Genomic DNA, 21,012 nt, shown 5'->3' with positions numbered 1-21,012 from the left:
ATATATATATATATAATGATTTAGTACTAATTGTAAGTAATAACAGACATTTTTTTTTTAAATTTTTCTATTTGTATTAATTTAGATCTTAGCAAACTTCTTATTCGATTTTTATTTCACTACAAATAAAAGCAAATGAATATTCATTATAATTATATACCTTTAATAAAAAAATATTTAGGATAATATTTTGGAATTTAATTTGAATGCGTTGGATATAAAAAAAAATGATTACCCTTAATATATTGGAAAGAAAAATATCAAAGCTTCCAATCAATCGCTTATTATTTCTTATTTGATAATCCGATCCTGGAAGGAAACTAGAATCTTTCATTTGTGATGTAGAAAAGGGGAGGAGTTAGTATTCATATAGGGGGTGGCGTTTTGAAGTACTAGAAGGCGTGGTATTAGTTTGAGGCATTTTCTATTGAAGTAGATGGAGCTACAGTTTTTGAAATGGGGGCATTTTAACTGTAGATGCAACAACATTTCTTCTCCAGCTACGATTGTTCTGAAGGTCACTGAGCATTGGTTTGAGAGACATGAGCGGGAAAAACAGAATCAGTTAGCATAAGCATCTTGGTGATCCTAAGAAAAAGTCAACGGCTTCCAAATTTTAGAATAACATTATGTAACGACAGTAAATATGTAGGAGAGCAGTTCAACTTGTAAGGTAATAATAAATGCAATAGATTGTGAAATAATTTAGTTAACGCAAATGTTGCCGGCGTCCTTGCATAGGGGTAACACATCTTCCCCGTCATCTGGGCGTTCTGAGTTCGAATCCCAGTTCGGGCATGGTTGTTCTTCATCTGTGTGAGGTGTGTGAATGTGCCCTTATGTAAAAAGGGGTTGTGCAATGTGTGAGTTTCGTCTTCATATGAACTAGAAGTCAGACTTCTTCCCTCGTGTGCTCATGGTTCTTTACCCTCAGAAGCTACTGCACCCCCTTTCTGTGGTAACGCGGACACGACATCATCATCAACGCAAATATTTGCAAAAAGAAAATACAGATACCATCCGGATTTATTTTACTAATATGAGCAAAATAATTATTCGATATCAGAATCAGAACATTTCTGCTTTTTAAAAGAAATCATTAAAATAACTTTCTAATTAAAAAATTCAATTATTTTATATCCAATTATTTGATTACAAATTAAAATTATTCTGCTTACATTAACATCCGATACAATTGCAGACATCAATCCTAGCATATTAATTCTAACTATTATTTTTACTGTTGCATCTACAATGAATTTACTATATAAGCTTGTGATTTGGGGAATGTTTATTTCTGAAAAAAAAAAAAAATCATTTAAATTTAATATACATTTGCAAATTTAAGTAAATAATAACTAGAAATATTTGATTAACATTTGGTGTTGCTTTTTAATCTTATTTATCTTGTATTTAATTTTTTGGCAAAGCATGAGATTGAGAAATACTCTTATTAATGAAATTTTTAAATAATTAATCTTTTAAAAAATGCGCTCAGTTTCGGTGCATTATTCTTTCAAATCCTCAATCATAAATGATTTTTGACTAAATAAGTATTACAGCTTTCACTTACATCATTATTGGCCATGGCGACGTGCTGGTAGTGACCGTGTTGACCTTCAGGTAAAGGTAACCTAATGTACCAGTTTTTGCCACCCTGACCAAAAAAGATTGGACCCCGGAGATCAACCCAACCTTTCCTGCTCGGTGGACTCTGTTCATAAACCTAAAATAGAAATATGCCATTTAATATATTAGTAAAATATATTTTTGGCAAAATTTATTAATTTAAAGAGTATGAGTGAAAACAAATTAACGATTAGATTTTTTTTAAGATATTCTTTTACAGTATAAAACTCTCTAAGTAAATTTATGGTTGGAATCATTTCAGTTAAATTTTTTTTCCAATCTAATTCCAAATCTAAAGTCAATAGAAAATTTAAAAGAATTACCTAATTTGTATATGTTTGATTATTACCGATAAAATGAATTCCTAATATTACAAGTTAAATGTTTTTATAAAATGTGTTTGTTAATATATGTATTTTTCGTTATATCACTTATAATTCAAATTTCATTCTCTTAAAAATGTATCATTATATTTTATTGAAATATATCATGGAATTCATGCTATTAATATGAAATGCAAAAAGTTGTCATATGAAAAAGTATTTTAATTCAAAAGATTTATATAATTAATCTAAGAAATGAAGATTAGGATTAAATGCTAATTTTGTTGCATTTTTGATCAATATAGTTTATTTTTTATAAAATATTTTCGAAATGTAATGTTTTTATCAAATTTCTGAAAATTAAATGCTTTGTATTATTCAATACGTTAAATGAATAACTCGTTTTCATTTACAAACAAAATAATTTAAAATTCATTGCATTTAATAAATCAATTTCAACATAACACTCTGTTCTAAAGTTTTATGTGATTATACGATTGAGTGTATTTTATCTCCTCTATCCGAAATAAATTATTATTATCTTAACTTTTTGGTTGTTAGTTTCAAAATCTTGCAATAAATTACAAGTATTCAGTTATTTTGAATTGATTGCTTTTTCTTTAAACGGCAAACAAATTTTATAAGAGCAGGTTAAAAATGTTACTTTAGTAAAATTTTAGCTGAAATTTGATACATTATTGTACAATTTGTCGATGTTTTCCAGAAAATCCAAATAATAGTATTGATAATAATATTAATATAATGCTTCAGAATGTATCCGTATGCAATCAATCCTTATGTATCCATCTAATTTAAATCTGAATTATTATTTTTTTTTTATTTTAAACTTTCTAAATGTGCATTAAAATAAATATGCATACAAAATTTATTATTAAATTTATTATAAATTATATACTTACTATAATAATTCTAATTATATATTTTTGAAATAAATTATCGGTTCAAACATGTAGCACTACTGTTATAGCATGAAGTTAAATTTTATTTTCCATATGTGAATTTCAAAAAAAAAATGATAATATGTATTGATTATATTTTAATTCATATTCCTGGTTATAAATATTAAAATAAAATTTTTAATAACGAATTATAAATTAAAGACAAAAAAGTAGAAATTAATTTTTAAAAATTTTATTTTTAATGCTTTAATAAAAATTTACTTGAGATATTATTTTACTAGATTCATTTAATATATTTTTTAAATCATATTTTATGCAAATAATAAAAATTAACTTTCAGAGATAATTTCGTTCAAAAGTTGCATGCTCACTTTCAAAACACTGCCTATAAAATTTGATTAAAATATGATCGCACGCTATTTATTTCGGTTATAAATTACAAAATATTTTTGTTTTGGAAAAAAAAATTGTGATTTCGTATTATGTTTAGTTTCTTATTAATTTAAGTAAAACATACTTGCAGTACATTATAATAAAAATCTTCCCTGTCTTCTTATTCTTTAGACAGATTTGCTCCAGAAAAAATGGAAAAAGCCTGTTTTGTTTTTGTTGCTTTTCGTATCTTGAAAAAAGTACGTTTCACTGAGTTCTGTTCATTATTTTTATCGACGTGGTTAAAATAAATCAAAAGAAGATTTAGTGGTGCCATCTATTGATAGTACTGCAAACTATTAGATGAATAATAAAGAATTTATATCTTTTACAAGACTAATAATACCAATCCATATATTCAGATTAGGGAATTGTTTTGTTATTCGAAAAATATAAGAGTAAAATCCTAACAATGTTTTTTGAAATAAGTAATCTCAGTATCTGTTTAAATATTGTTGATCGCGCTGAATTTCAAAATAATTAAAGAGATGCAAAATAATATATTCAAATATTTTCCGGTATGGAAAAATATCAATAAATATTATTGAAATTTTCAGTTATTACTAAATTTAGATGTATTATTTCTTGAATAAATATTTTGGATAAATGACATTAATTTTATTCATTATGAGCAGAAATAATGATAGTTCAAATTTATTTGAATTATATTGCATAAAGAAACTAACATTGCATATAAATAGCTCTTGACGTTCAATTTTCATTTGGTGAATAGTTCCTTTGCATTAATTCTGACTTTTTATTTTAACTTTAAACTCATGAAAGTGATTAGTGGAATTCCATGAGTAAGGTGTGCTTGAGGAGTAAAAATGTTTCTCTTTTTATATGTTTGACATAATTGAGTTAAATTTAAAGGAAATTTATTTACGAACCGACTCTTAAAATAGGCAACTAGGGATATTTTTAACACTTTTGATATGCAACTATCCATGGATATGAATACGAAAAAAACCAAAACGATCAATGTAAAATGCAAGGAAGCGTATTGTTTGAGTTTAATATTATCTTTAAGCAATGCAGTATCGGATTTCCTAATACTTAATTCAATCTTTGAAAAGGTTACTGATTTCAAAAAAGAAAGAATAAATATCTTTCATTTTCCCATAAATATTATTTTCCATAAGATTTAAGAAAATAATTGTAGTCAAATTATTCAAATTTTCATCTCAACCTAGCGAACAATTGCACAAAAACAATTTTGATTATCAGAAGTTTTTCGAATTCAAGGGTTAAAAAAAAAATGATTTTCAAATAATAAATTTGATTGCTGTTTGATTTATGTTTGTTCCACCTCATTGAAAAGATCTCAAAAGCTACATTTTCTTTCATTATCAAAACTCGAAACCTTATGAGATTAGAGGAGATATTAGTAAAAAGAGATATTTTTTCATCCCTAAGCAAACGAATTCTACCATCCCGTGTTGGCAGCTATCTATAAATTATTAAATTAAGTATCCATATTTGTTTTCTTTTAGAATATTTTTTTTTAAATCAGTGATCTTAATTCATTAATTAGCTATTTTTTATTATTATTATTTCTGATCACTTATTTACTATTACAATATAATCTAATAAGATACTGAAAAAAATGGCTTGAAAAAATTTATTTTCCCACCATTTTGAAACGTATAGGGCTTTGTTCAGATACTTTTTTTTCACTCTGTAGTTAAATATTTTACATTGTACTTATTATAATTTATATTATTTCGCTGTTAAATATTTTACATCATTTGATTTACTTCATAACTAGAAAGAACATATTCTCTCTGAAGTTCCTAAACATTAAAAACATTTTTTTTCATTCAAATATAAAATTGTTTTGATTAGAGGTGAAATTAAAAACTTGATCTACACTGTTCAGGAGATAGAAATTTGAGAATATGCAATATTTTCCTGGCAAATTTCTCAGTACGCAAAATCATTTAAAAGATGAAAAACTGACATGCAATTGGAATATTATGCAAATATTAATACGTAGATTGTCCTTTGTATGAATGCAGTACGCATAATTTTAATGAGAACACATTTCCTAGATTAATGATATATTTTCCTTGGGAACAGGTTTTATAGATTATAATTAAGAAGATGTGTTCAGATACTTTTAGTCGAACTGCATTTCATATCTCTAATTTTACACAACTTTATTCATCTTCTCTTGTGCTACATTTCTAAAATGAGAACATCAGACCCAGCAACTTAAAGGGTGTCGAATTAGAGATATATTTTATCTGAAAATTATTTGAAAACATTGGAAATAATTCTTTATCCTTCACTGAGAATCACCATTTCAAATTTGATTTTATATTTTTTTTCTTTTTTTTCAAATTTGAGATGACATAATTTAAGATTAAAACTTTAAATTATAGTTACTCAAAAATCCAAAAATATTTGATTTGAAACAAGCATATTAAGCATAGTTTACTATGAAATAAGCATATGCAGACTTCTCTTTCCGTTCGCTTACAAAATTTCTCATATTTTTGCCGCCTGTGATGTAATTTACTTTTTTCCTACCTTCATGAGAAATCGATCTATTTATCTTTTATTTTACGATAGAATAAAATACAAGATCAATATTATTTTTTGTGTGAATAGAAGCTTAATTGAATTCTAGTGGTCAAGTAATACTGAATATAAATTAGCTTTAATTCTCTCAATCCTAAGATCAGTTTAGTTCAGATATTTTAAAATTCTGGTGAACTCGAAATCCCTTTTCGAAAATAATCAAAATCGCCTCCCCTCACTTAAAAACCGCAATGCCAATCTATGTTTTTAAAGGGTTATTATACAAAAGAGGTCCCTATTTAGTGTGTTAAGCAAATGTATGTTTTGACATCCTTTAAGTGTTCTTAGAAAAATATCCTGCCCCCTCCAATCCATGCAGACGAGCGTCTCTAACGAACAAAGCATTTGCCATAGGTATTCAATAAATAATACTTAACGAAAAGGGGATGAATTGGGTTGTGGTATATGGATGACTTGAATGCATTTCGTTGAAGTGGGTTTGTGTCATTTCTGTGTTGTTAGAACTAAGCAAAATTGAAGTTTTGTGGGTACAGAATTTACATCTCTGCACTTATTCTTGAGATTATTGTGGTGTTTTTATTACTATTCCTTTTACAAAGATGTTAATGTCTGCAGAAACAACACCTGATCCTCGGGCTATTTCGAATACCTCAGATATGAATCACTCAGATCTATTCTCCTAAGGGATTTGATATTTAAATATTTTGAAATATCGATACTGTGATAATACAACAAAGAAAGATTACAAAATGTAACAATAGTCACTTACCACAACGCAGTACCAGAGCTCTCCAGTACATTGCGTGACAACGGAAAAGTTCTGTGATCTGGCCAACCATATGACGGCTAAGCTTTGGTTGTCTATCCACTGCACCGATGTGAAGTAATGATCCCTGTGACGAGAGAAGGAAATGGAAGAATACATGAAATAATATCCCGAGGGATCTCTCCATCTTTGTTTAGATTCCGCATTTGCGGGGAGAGATATATCCTACTGCTTTGCACATGCAGGAACTACGCAAATCCGGTGGAACAAAAACAAATGAAGACTACAACAGAAGCAAAAGAAAAAGTAAAATAAGAATGGGAAAACGCATGCTTGAATGAGAAGAGTAAATAGCGGTGGTTGATTCCTTGAATAATTCATTGCAGTAAATGCTGATAAAAATCCCCTAAAGAAAATGTAAAGGAAGTAGCTGAAGTTGATGTGTTTAAGAATTTCGATTTTGAAATATATACTTGAAATAAAGAAAAAGAGTTCGGATTTTTTGAAAAATTTTTTCCACTTATTAAAGAGTTTTTCTTTCTCTGTTCTTCAATGAGATAATTACATTAAAACATTAAACAAAGCACATTACGAAGGAAGTTGATTAATTTTAGAAGCAAATTTCTTAAAGTTCAGCCTTTCTTTCGTCTTTTTGAATGGTAACATTTTTTTAAATATTTTATGTATTTAGGGAAAAATAACTCTTATAATATTCTCAGGGGTTCATTTGGCGAAGATATTTCTATAATCTATTTATTATTCTATTATCTCTGTAATCTCATTATTTTTCTATGAGAATAAGAATGTGATTCAAGATAAAACAAATGAATACAACGAAGAGTAAAATAATCATCAATTAAAATTGTAAATAAAAAATTGCATTAAAATTTAGAAATAAAAAATCACATATATTAAATTAATTGATCATATTTAAAAAATAACTTCATCTTAATTACTTCATCTACTAGTGTAAAATGTATTAAATGATATGTCTTTGAAATGAATTTATAGAACTAACTAACTAAGAACAAAAATGAAGAAAATTCTGCCAGATACCTATCAACAAAATTTGTAGACAAATATTTACAAATATATAGAAAACTCATGACGCCAACACCAGCAAATATTTGAGAGAAATTGATGGCTAAATATTCCCAAAATTTTTTTGGCGTAAGAAAATTTGACTTCGTGAAATAGCGTTTTAGATTTTAAAAAAATGACCTATAATTACTTTTAAATAACCTGGAGTATTCAAATGTTTCCCTGCGCCAAAAACTGGATGCTTTTTAAATGTAATGCAATACAATAACAAAGGAACTGTCTGTATTTTGGAACTTTTTTTCTTTTCTACTTTATTTTGTATTCATTCAACAACAACAACAAAAATATAATAAAATTGTTGCAGAAGATCGTAAGACTGCGACAATTAAAGAATTAACAATATCTAAATAAATTCCAATTTGTTAATCATACAATTTTCGTTATGAACAAAGATCATTTTAAGGAATATTTATTCATCTGAAGAAATAGATTATTCCTAATCGAAAATACATCGAATTTGAATTTCATTGAAAACTATGAAGTGTCTGTATGTTTCTATTAAGTTAAAGAATCATATTTATTTGCTTATTGTAAAGGTTGGCTTCAAAGATTTAATATGAATGTTAACTATACTACTATTTTTTTTTATTTTGAATTTTATTATTTAACTGCATTTTTTCTTCAAAACATTTTTTTACTATCTGTTCTCTCGCTCACATAAGTATTTATGTAAATATATGCCTGTATGAATATATCTATAAATGTATCTCATAATCTAATTGAAATTATAATTAATTTCGAAGTTTTAATCTTAATTTAGCTCTTATTTGCTTCATTTTAAAATGTTCTCTTATATCCTGTACCAACATTTTTATTTATTTACTTTTAATACACGCTCTAGAAGACATGAATTCAGCAGGTTCCCATACTCAGAGAAAGGAGATAAAAATTCATAATGCTTGCAGCATTCTTTTAAAGATACCTAAATTTCCCTTTCCTAAGTCGACACTTGTCAAAGAAATCAATTTCGAAATCTCTTAGTAAAATGATCATATAGAAAAATTTCTGTCACTTCTGCACTTGAATCACGATGTAGACTAACGTATTTCTTATCACTTAGTCTCATGCCTCCCGAGGTGAAATATATATATATATATATATATATATATATATATATATATATATATATATATATATATATATATATATATATATATATATATATATATATTGCGACAATTATAAAATATATTTGGTTACTTAGAATTGATTGTGGATAATAGTAATTTTAGGAAGTTGGATCGTTTTATGATATTACCTATCGATCAGCAGCCATAAAATAACTATTAATTTACAACCACCTGTTTTAAAATTTTTGATAAAATATCGAGAAAAGTAATTTCAATAAAAAAGGCTGAAAAAGAACCAAAGAAAAGCAACTTAAAGGGAGAGTGGTGAGAGCTGTGACGAAAGCGAAGCTGAATGCTCGTGATCACAAACCACACATGCACTAACTGGTCTTGAACTTCACGGGGCGGTTTCACGTCCCTCTGCAGTAAGTTGAGGGGGTTATGGACGTCTACCACCCACAGGAAAGCAGAAGGATTGTCACCTCCGGGCTAAAATAAAAAAATATCATATTTGGGATGCTTATTATCACATATCTGCAAATATTTTATACACTGCTCAATCATTAGGTTAATAAAACACATACAGAGTATCCACTCTAACCATGGTTCAATACCTTATTTTTAAACTATTAGGAAAATGCAAATACTTCGTATTAGAAAAATGCTTTAAATGAAATTAAGGTTTATTTTTACAGTTGTCAATCAATAAAAGTACTTCCATGTGAATTACAATAAAAAAAACATCCTCAAGTATATTGTTCCTAATTGTCATAGTTACTGAAAAAACTCTAAATGTCATAATACTTAGCAGAAAAACGTTCTACTATTGTCAGACTGAACAGATAGAATAATAATTGTTCATAGAAAGCGGTCATATATAACATTATTTCCAAGAACTATTATCTGCATTTGAGTTATAAAAATACTTGCGTTTAATTTAATATGTCATTACGAAATTTTTATTGATTTATGAATTCCACAGATGAGTCAAACAGATATTCAAATTACAAGGGGAAAAATTATTGAATAATGTCATAGCTTGTTAAATATAAAACATGATTAAAATAAAGAAATCATTTTACTACGAAATAAAATATTAAAAACACGGATATAACAAACAAATTTATGGCATGAAATAAGATGCATTTTACGTCTTTAGTAATTGCAATGTGTCTTTTATTGCTTATATTCTAGAAATTAAATTGGTTTGTGCTATCTAAAAGGCAGAAAATGGTTCTTTTATCAGTTTTATTACTGAATATAGAAAATACACACCAGTGATCGTTCCAAGAAATATTTATCAGCAATAAACAGAGATAAGGACGCGTACCACTTCCAGTTTGTCCTACACAATCTCATATCCATTATCACAGTCTTTGTAATGTTTTTGAAATGACATTTTCTTTTAAACACAATGATTTTTTAACAGTTTATGTTTGTGATGTGTGGACATCTAAAAAGGAATTCAAGCTCACATATTGTCCTCGTTAACTGACTGCGGATCAAATCCATGAAGCCAAACCCAAAATAGCCGTAACATTGCTTTAAAACTGGACTTTAATACATTTGAAATAAACTGAATTAAACTAATAATTTTATCTAATGGGTAACAGTTAGAATGGAAACTCTGTATATACGTCTTCACAATGTTTTCAGATCTTTCTTCACAATTTTCAATCATCAAAATTATTATTTTTGAAACTATTAATTCCAATTCTGTAATATTGTCATTCTAAAAATAATTAAATCGTATTCGGTCATCTACCCAAGGATATTCTCTTATTTTTCATTCCCAATCGTTAATCCGTCAAGCCTCTGTTTTTGCTTGTTTATTTTTTATATTTTTAATGTTTTGATAACCATTAGAGATAACATTTTTCAGGAAAAACATTAGCCCCCCACCAACACTATTAAAGTGCGTCCTTTTATTCTTTAACTTCTGTAGTGTTTTCCACCGTTAACCAAATGAAATAATTTCTCGTGGAATTAATTTATCAAAATTTATTCTTTCTTTGCAAAAGAAACTTTGATTTTAACTGTAAAACACTTTTATTTACAAAGGGAGTGTCATCTTAAAGATTAAATTATTTTGAAAAGTGAATCTTACAATCTCAGATATTATTCAATAAATATTAACAGTGCAGAAGTAGACCGTTTAACGATTAAATTGAGTTTGAATTATGGTAATTTAGTTAAGCATGTTTTTTTAAAATTAAATTTTGGTTTCTTAAATCTAATTTTTGGTATTGCAGATTTTGAGAACAAAACTGATATGATGTAGACATCTTCGGGGTCACAATGACCTTGTGGTAGGGTCTCAGCTGAACCTGAGGGCTTCAGGTTCAAGATCCGATTCCACCGAAGAACCGTCGTGTAAGCTGGTCTCCTGTACCTTAAATCCGTCGGGGCCAAACGTCCTCCCACTGGCGTTGCGTGGACGTTTGGAGAGGAGGCTCAGCTCAGGTGTCGTTCTCGTTTTCTGACCATGACTCAAAATTAAGAGATCCGTTCCAAATTAGCCTTAATTTTGCTTTAAAACTGGACGTTTTAAGCAGCAGTAGGGAACATTTAAGCAATGCTTTTTTTTAATGAAATGTGTAATTAGTTTTAAACATCTTCGAACTGCTGTGTATGATTAGAGTTTTTAAATTGTAGAAAATATTTTGGTTAAACATATCATCCATTGAATATTTAAACATCACTTATCGGTGTCATTATTTCACTATTTAAACGCTTAATTCACACTTAGAAATACATGCTGAGTATCAGTGCTTTGAAAAATTATTAGTGTTCTGATTCTGTAAAAAGCAATCTGTAAACACGATATTTTGAAAAGAAGTATTAATTTTCAAAGCAATTTGCGAGTGCCTCCTTAATAGGGAAGAAAAATTATGGAATAATGTCTAACTGGATAATTATTGGATTAATTTCAAAACATCCTTTCTAGAAAATTAAGAAGACGGTAAGGCATTAATCAGCAGCTATGAAGTAAACTAAAATAAAAGGCTCACCTTTGGATAACGCAATTGAAAGAGTTCCGGATAAACATGAGATTCATTAAAAGCAGCACTTCCGTACCAATTATAATAAAACGTCCCTACTTTTGTATCATTGATCGTTGCGTAACAAAGGAAGTTTCCGTCAGGCGACCACCAGATGGCGTTGTTACTTTTCAGTATTTCCTCTAAGGGAATAAATCGTTAATTAATATTTTTAAGATATGTTTATAAAATATATTTGAAGTCATATTTCTTATTTATTTAAAAAAAATATTATTTTAAAAAATGTTTTTTTTTAACAATAACAGTAGATATATTTTTTGAATATAAATCTGAAAACAGAAATATAAAAATCATCAATAGTTCAAAAAGAAAATAAAATTTTAAAAAAAACTTCATTTAAAGACCTGATTTATATTGAATAATGCCACTTTTAATATAAGCCACTATCAGCAATAATTAAAATTAATGCAAAGGATTTAGTGTAAATAAATTAATATATCCAAACAACTTAATGATTATTAAACTTAATAATTATAAAGCCTGACTATTAAGCTCTTACCCTTTGTGGCATTTCATTCATATTATATTTTTTTCATCTGAAATTTGTAATTACATTTATTTACTTTTAAATTTTACTAAAAATATTTTTAAATGTATATATATGCATTTACAATTATTTTAGTATATTTTTTATGGTCTCTATAGGTTCTTTTCAAATTTTCTTTATTTTGTTTTTATCACATTTTTGTTTATTATTGCAAATTTACTATCTTATATGTGATTTTTATTTATTTATTAATATACTTGTTTTATTATTTATTTATTTTTCCTGTTTCTTTTCTTTCTTTCTTTTTTCTTTTTAATCTCACTTATTTTCAATTACTTTTATTTATTTATCTTATTCGTCTATCTTTCTTTATTTTATTTACAGTCAATAATTTCATTATTTTTATTTTAATTATTAATATTTTAATGCAATAAGCAATTATAGGCAAAATTATGTTAAAGGTCTTAAATTCTATGTAACTTATGCGAGAAATAAAATAAACGACTATATCCAATCATACATATCCAGCGAACCATTCTAAGATTGGCTGAATTCCACGACTATAGAATGGGGATCCCTTCCATGAGAGTCCATTCCAAACTATTATGAAATAATTATTTGCTTTTAAGTAAAGAGGATGTTGTGGTGTAAAACTGTTGCGAATTTGCATATGTATAAAAAGATTGATGGCGCTATTTAAAATGATTGTCAATTATAGCATTTATGTATCTTGATCCTGAAAGATTACGGCCTTCTTTTATCTTCACTAATATAATAATCTATGTATTATTTATTCAATTTTCATATCGTAATTTAGAAATTAATAAATTAAATAACTATTTCGTTAACTCGAAATTATTATTATATATATATATATATATATATATATAAATTCTAATATTCCGGGAAATTCTAAAGCTTTTATTAATGCTTTGATGGATTAAGCAGTTATCGGGATCCTAAGTATACGTACCTTCGTAAAGCCAATCTGGAACTCCATTAAATATGACAGTATCAATTCCAGTAGTAGAAACAGGGTGGTGTGTGCCATTTACTTCACTGACGTAAAATAAATTATTGCCCCACACATAAACCTAAAATAAACAATTTAAAGGTTAACCATACACTGTGTATTAATTTCAAATTCTAATACAACCTAAATAGTTTTTTTTTTTTTTTTTAAATAATTCACAAGGCATCGAAGTCCTATGGAGACTAAATGCTTATGCAATGTAATCTTATTTAGCTGGATTTCATATGCAATATGATTTAAATATTAAATTGATCTGGGGCGCTTAATGCCTATAATGTTATCATTACAGACTCAACATGAATATAGCAGGAAAAACTTGATTTTAGAATTTATATTGAGAATATTAGATTAAATTATCTATTATTCTATCAATAAAATTAAAATTAGACATTAAGAAATATTAAAAAAAACCAAGAGTTAAATTACGTATAGCTAAATTCAAAAATATCAAACAAAAATTAAAATTAATGCTTAAAAGTAAAAGCAGATGTGAGAAAAAAGAAATATTATTTATAAAAAAAGACAATACTTAGAAAAACTTTATTTCTATACTTACTAAAAAATGAGGCTTTTGAATGGAGTAAATGAACTAATTTTACGATTCAAAGGAATGAGAGATTTCCCGATAAATTATTTGTGTACAACCATTAAGGAAAAACTTAAAGTGTATTCACACTAATTTGTTTAAATATTTATTAAACAACATCTTAAATATTAATTAACCGTTATTAAACAAATATTAATAAATAATTAACCGTATTAATAAAATATTAATTAACCGTTATCTTAATTAAGAAAGGTGCACTTCATAATGCTCAGCACAGTATGAAATGTAAATATAATATAGTCCCCACCTTTGAATTTAATTGCTAAACATAGTGTTTGCCAACGATTTCTAAAATCCTCCGTTCTAATGCGCAAGTGCTAGGGTGGCTTTATTTCGTCAAAACAGGGTTGAGAGGAAAGATGAAAGGAGAAGATGTTTACATTTAACAATAAATTAAACTCGGATTAATCGTGGGAATAAATTAAATCATTTTTGAATTAAAATAATTCGCTCAGATGTGACGTGACACTCACATGCACATGAAAAAATAAAGGAACGAAAAAGTATCTAATAGGGCGTAAATCAAGGTCAAAGAATGACGAAGTATTGAAGAAATGCGCTCATCCTTCCGGTTTACAACCCTTTCTGAGATGGAATCGTCGAAAAGTAGTATTCTCAGAATATTGAAATGAACAGTAACCGACATGATTATTTATTATCAGTTACACGTTATTTTCAACTGATGTCATATGTTTTTGTTCTGGTGACTAATTGCAGAATTAAATTAACATTTGTCATGTGTCTATGAATTGACTTTATAACTCATCACTTCTCTCTTTTGAAAAAAAAAATAAACACAATACAAACGGAAATATATGAATTAAGATTGAATCTAATGATAGCATGTTTCATTAGGTATGCGCTAAACGGATTGTTTCATTTAAATCATTTCTAAGTTTTTTTTTAACTTATGCTATTATATAGCATGGTGTATATATATATATATATATATATAACACATGGTGTTCATATATATATGGCGAACTTTATGCCTTATTAAAAATAAAAAAAATGCCCGTACTTACCAGCTGGTTATCCTTAGGGCCCCAACCTGCGTACTGCAAATATCCATCATTGTCCTCTTGGGGTTGAAGAGGATAAATTTTCCTAAAAGAGATTTATCTTAATGACCTATTTAGAATTTAAAATGAAATGCGTTATGAGGAATACGCTTTAAGCAAATTATTTTATTGTTTCTTGAAGTAAATGAAAGTTTTAGAAAAAAGAAAAAGAAAGAAAAGAAAAGTCGTAAATAGATGAAGTGAACTGTTCAAAAGCAACAGAACTTCTTTCAAAACTCTTTGAACTGAAAAATCAGAAATCTAAAGCTAATGCAAATGATTCACTAAAATGAATATATATTTCTCATGATGATTATATTTGTTGAATCAGTTTTGGTTCTTTTTTCAATACAACTATGAAATTTCCAAAATTGTCCTGCAAAAGAAAATAAAAATATTTGCATTGAAACTTCTTAATTGGAAATTTTCTGTTGAACAGGGAAAATGATAACCGAATTTAATGATTAGTAAAAAATTTTTATAAAAAAATTTCCCAAGAATATTAGGTAATGATATTTGTAATTTTAGTTGCCAGAAAGTTATGATGCTGAAAATCTATTGATTTTCGCATCGTTAAATGTTAAAAATAAGTAATATGTGTGGTATATCTTATTGTAATTGAATTGAATTTTGAATTCACTACAATGACTTCGGCTACCAACTGGTTTATCACGAATAAAGGTCGCTAAAGTTGTCAATGAAATATTTTATGCAACTTGCTTTAAATGGCTTCTTCAGCAAAATACTTTTGAGGTCCGAATTTTAATAATCCTATAATTCATTTTATTTTCGACGCTTTAGACACTTTTGTTCAATATCTTATGCATTTCACTAATTTTCTGTTATCTCCTCTATATTTTAAACTTTAATTTAAAAGAAAGCGATTAAATTTTCGACAAATACAAAAACATTTTTGCCGAAACAAAGCATTTTTTCTCTTTTAAATACGGACACAAAAAATGGAATCTTTCACCACTGATATCTAAATTTTCCTGCAATAGTCGAAAACCCCTTCCTGAAGTTGTCTGTACATTGACTTTACCAAATTTGCTTATTATTAGTATTATTATTTAATTTTTCTTAGTAAAAAAAAACTGTTTTTATCGCAGACATTTAGGTAATCCAATCTTTCAACAAGGATCACTATCTATATCTATTTGCATCTTGTTAAATAGTTTTCATACGTTATCTACTACAAATTGTCTCGATTTCATATAACTGCATTGGTAATATCGGTTCAACATTTTTATTAAACTTTTTAAATTTTAAATTTTAAATCTTAATTTATTATTTTATTTATTATCGCTATAGATGTATTTCGTAGCTAGTTTCTGTGTCGGCGGATTTTCTCTAGTTACATCGATTTCACTTTTAAAATATTAGAAAAAGTACATACATTTTTCGAATATTTGCTTTATATTTTCTTTCCGTGTAGAAGTAATTATGGGTGGTTTTTGATTTCCAATTAGTAATGTTGTGAATTTTGCGATTAGAAATTTTTAAATCTTTAAAATAGAACGGATATTTTTCTACGGAAAGTAAAAAACCATATTGTTCAATCCAAGGCTTGTTTATATATATATATAAATTAAAATCTATTTTTATACATATACTAACACACACACACACACACACATACACACACACACACACACACACACACACACACACACACACACACACACACACACACACACACACACACACACACACACACACACACAACACACACACACACACACACACACACCATGCTTGTTTTAAATAATAGATCATTGTAGAATCCCTAATAGAAATATTTTAAAAAGTTACAGAACGCTTTTTATTGAATTTACTTTTCTAGAAAATACCACATCTTATATTTATTTCATTTTATATAAACATGGGTTAAAATCATGCTATGCTAAATGCTAAAAAATGTGCAATGTTAACATAATGCAAAAAAAACAGAACAATCTATTTTTCATACATATTTTTTGTCAATACTGGAAAAAAAAATTATAGCACTTATTTAGCAAATGCATTTTTTCTTGTTTAAATGTTTAGTTTTATCCATTTCCTTTTCCATTATTATTATATTTTGTTGAAAGAGAAAACATTTTAATCGGGAGATGTACTTCAGAATTAATTATTGCTATTTAATGCAAATAAATAGTCATTTTAAAGATAAAAATGACGGTGTTAATTTAATCTTTTACTTTCACTTTTTTTAATTTCCTAATCACTATGCGACCCTTTAATTATTTTAAAAATAAAATCCTGAGTTACATTAGTACTCTTAATTCAAAGACATTCAGGTACTTTTATTCACATTTTATTTGAGAGTGCATATATTATGTGTTAAGAAGAATTTTTTTCTTTCTTTCAAATATTTCAAAAAAAATTTATTAATTTTAATTCAAACTTTATCTTATTTATAATAAATTATAATTTATTTCGTTTTTCAAAACGCATTAAATTAATAAATGTTTTGTTTTAAAATTTAAAATTATAATTAAATGGTCTGAACTTTGTTGAATAATTGATTTAATTTTTTAAATTTAAAAATAAATAATAAATGAAGTTTTTCCTATATGAATATTCTCCTTACGAAACGAACGAAAACGAAAGAATTTTTTTTAACGAAAGAATTTAATTTAAAGAATAATTAAAACGAAATAATTTTTTTAAGATTCATAGAGTTTGATTTCTAGTTTTTGAGTTTAGACAATGGATTCTTTATGCTTCTAATGTGATTACAGATATGTTTTCTTTTTGAAATAGCAATTTTCTGAATTTCCCAATAGAAAAATTATAAAAAAAACAAAGATATTCAAAAATAAACAAATGCTAGAATCTATTTTAATAGATAAATATTGGTATAGTGAATTATGAATTACAAACCCATTACGATTAACCTTATGAGATGGCAATAATTTATGATTGGTAATTTACAAGATTTAGTTTATATAAATTTCAAATAATCATTATTGGATTTAACTATTGATGATAGCCAATTAATTTTAACAGCATAACTCTTATGTTATTGAAATTTTAAAAAAAAATCTTAAATTTTTTTTCAATGAAATTTCCAATTCTATCTTTAAAACGCATTTATTTAAAATATTATTTTGTAAAAAAATCCTATTATTTATATATTTTAGGTGTACTTCAATTTCAAAAGTACATTTTTTCATTATGATTGGCACAAAAGTTTGATAAAATTAATTTAATTTATAAGTGCACTCCCAAATTGTTTGATTCATTTCAACAGATATAGAATTAATGCATTATAAATTAATTAATAATACATAATAAGAATTTATCTATTTTAAAGCGGATAACAGTAATGCATTTCTTGAATTTATGAAAAAAATGCATGATATAATACATTTTGAGCCTAAAATTAATTTGTAATTATATATATTCGAAACGTTTCTTTTTTTTTCTTAAAAATGTACTTAGTAAACTTAAGAGTATTTTTAATAAACTAATTAAAAATTAATAATATTTATTATATAATTACTTAATCAAATTTAAAAAAAATAAGATATTATGAATATTATGAAATCAAATAAAATATGAAACTTACTTGTTTACAATATCGAAAATCTTGTATTTGGCTTTGAAAGAGTAGCGGTAGAGCTGAAAAGAAAAATTTAAACATTTTTAAACAATGTTTATAAATAACACTATAAATTTCAAGGTTTAATTTTAATGCATGAAATAACGAATGCAATTTAATCTGTAAAAAACTGCATTACCTTTATCACATCATGGAGTAATAATACATAATTATGATCTGCAGATACACTGTATTTCTCTACATCATAATCAGACTGAAAAAAAATGTTTACATTCATAATTTAGGTCAAAATAGCAAAAATTTAATGTTAAAAAACGAGAAATATATTCCGCAATGGCTCATAAATATATAACTTTAAACATAAAATACTTACGAAAGTGACATTTTCAAGAAGAATCTTTGATGATTTCGTTTTTACAGAGTAAATTACAAGATTTCCATCTTTATCTCTGTATTCAATCTCGTCACCTGCAATAAATAAAATATATTTAGTTATTTAATAAAATAATTTATAGTTTTTTTCCATAAATTATTTTATCAACTATTCTCCTATAAATTATTTTATTCCCTCTTTTGAAGTATAAGCTATTATTCATTTTGTCTGTAAGGCTCAAAATAATTAGAATTCAGGTACAAATAAGATAAAGCATCGATTTCAGAAAATAGAATTTAAAAAAAAAATGTTGTAAACGACTTTTAAAATTAATCTTAAAGGGTATTATTTAATTATTTATACTATAATGTCTGGAACATCTGCTATAGAATAGATAAAGTTAAGCAGCAATTCAGGAGAACCCTTGGAATATTTCTAAACTGTACATCGTTGGTAGAACGATGGAAATAAATGATCTAATTTTAAACTTCTGTCCACCAGACTTTCGTCCAGATAAATATGTTCTGTTTTTTAAAAAGAATTTCACTATTTTTGTGTGGCAGCAAAACTACTTTGAGAGCGAAAAATTCTTCCGCTCCGTCAAACAAATGTGGGTCAGTTTCTAAAAAACGAGATTCCACAAGGACAGATATTTCTTCTTCAAAACTGAGCATAGAATTCTTGGAATTCAGCATCGTTACCTACAGAAAAGTTCAAAATCCAAGCTCTTTGATACGAGACAAGATAGTTCCAAAAGAAAGAAATTATGAACATGATATAAAAATCCTTCTCGTGATTCTTTGATATCTTCTGCTGTTGATGACTTTACTGCTTTGCAATGAACGAACAAATTCTTTATTTGGAAGTTGTAAGAAGTGACATATGTACAGAAGAAGGAAATTCACTCAGTGACTGAGATACAAACATAAAATTATATTGGAAATATTTCTAAAGCGAAAGCTAAACTGAAAAATTTATTATTCTAAGAACAAACAAAGCGAATAAACTTTTCTCAGAGTACTACAAAAACTGCAATTGTATTTCAGGAAATACATCTACAGATGCATTAAAGTTGTTAGTCTGTCTGCATAAATTACGAACAATTCCCCGAATTTTCTTTTCTAATCACCTGCAAAATGACCTGCAAAAGACCGATAAAGCATTGTAATGGCTCAAGACACATTGCTGTGTCAAATTTCTAACTTTTATATTTGACTCTTTCTGATCACATTAATGTGAGTAATATAACCATCTGATGGCATTTAATTTCATAGCACTCTTCAGAAGAACCTTATGAGGAACTTAACCAAAGATTAATTTATTGATGTCATTTGACAAACTTTCTAATCAGAATTACGTCTCAATATGTTTTAAAGCGCAATCTAATGATAACATTTATATGTGATCTACAGAACAATCGAATGATTGTTAGTGCACTTATACATAAGTCGTTTGAACTGATGAGATTTGCTAAAATTGAGATATGAATCCCTGAATACCGCGTCATTTACTAAGTAATAATTCAAAGACAGACTAAAATCTCTATGAGAAAGAAAACTTGAAGAAATATGTAATTATACGCCTTCTTTTATTCATATGTATATGTATGAAAGAACACATATAATTACACTATTTGAATATTCGAAGGATTTCTTGATAACGTTTGATGTTCATTACTTTATAATATATTGTTATAAATAAAACAAAACGCATTCATTTTCAGACACAATAATATGCAAAATTAACTGAAAGAAGAATGAAACCGAAGAATTATACATTATCATGATATAAATGTACGGTTCAAGCAGAATATTTTCTGAATTACATTGTTAAAGCAAGGCAACGAGTATGCTAATAATAAATAATCTGATTCAAACATTTCAACAAGTAAGCTTCCAAATGCATTTTTTAAAAATATAACTCACTACAGGCTTCTCTTAGACAGCAACATGCATATTTTTATTTACATAAAGAGTGGGTAAGTAGATTTGGATAGATATTCAATGAATATAAACTGAACAATGATGATCATAAACAAT

At 26.7% G+C, this 21,012-nt stretch overlaps 1 protein-coding gene across 2 annotated transcripts in view; it reads right to left on the bottom strand.

The window, feature by feature from the left end:
- Window positions 1–21,012, bottom strand: part of LOC129962095 (inactive dipeptidyl peptidase 10-like) — a 381,626-nt gene that overhangs the window by 26,685 nt on the left and 333,929 nt on the right. Inside the window, exons 4-12 of one of the 2 annotated variants that reach the window (XM_056075816.1) lie at window positions 18,974–19,068; window positions 18,779–18,853; window positions 18,607–18,659; window positions 15,000–15,081; window positions 13,308–13,428; window positions 11,797–11,969; window positions 9,156–9,274; window positions 6,618–6,741; window positions 1,574–1,726 (exon numbers count right to left, since the gene is read on the bottom strand). In XM_056075816.1, coding sequence (XP_055931791.1) covers window positions 1,574–1,726; window positions 6,618–6,741; window positions 9,156–9,274; window positions 11,797–11,969; window positions 13,308–13,428; window positions 15,000–15,081; window positions 18,607–18,659; window positions 18,779–18,853; window positions 18,974–19,068 — 995 coding nt within the window. The remainder of the gene's footprint in view (window positions 1–1,573; window positions 1,727–6,617; window positions 6,742–9,155; window positions 9,275–11,796; window positions 11,970–13,307; window positions 13,429–14,999; window positions 15,082–18,606; window positions 18,660–18,778; window positions 18,854–18,973; window positions 19,069–21,012) is intronic. The other variant, XM_056075817.1, reaches the window with a different exon arrangement.

This window comes from Argiope bruennichi, chromosome 2 (assembly GCF_947563725.1).
Source record: "Argiope bruennichi chromosome 2, qqArgBrue1.1, whole genome shotgun sequence".
In the NCBI taxonomy this organism is placed as follows: Eukaryota; Metazoa; Arthropoda; class Arachnida; order Araneae; family Araneidae; genus Argiope; species Argiope bruennichi.
Note: the sequence above shows the minus strand (reverse complement) of the source record. Positions and strands in the feature narration are given on the sequence as shown.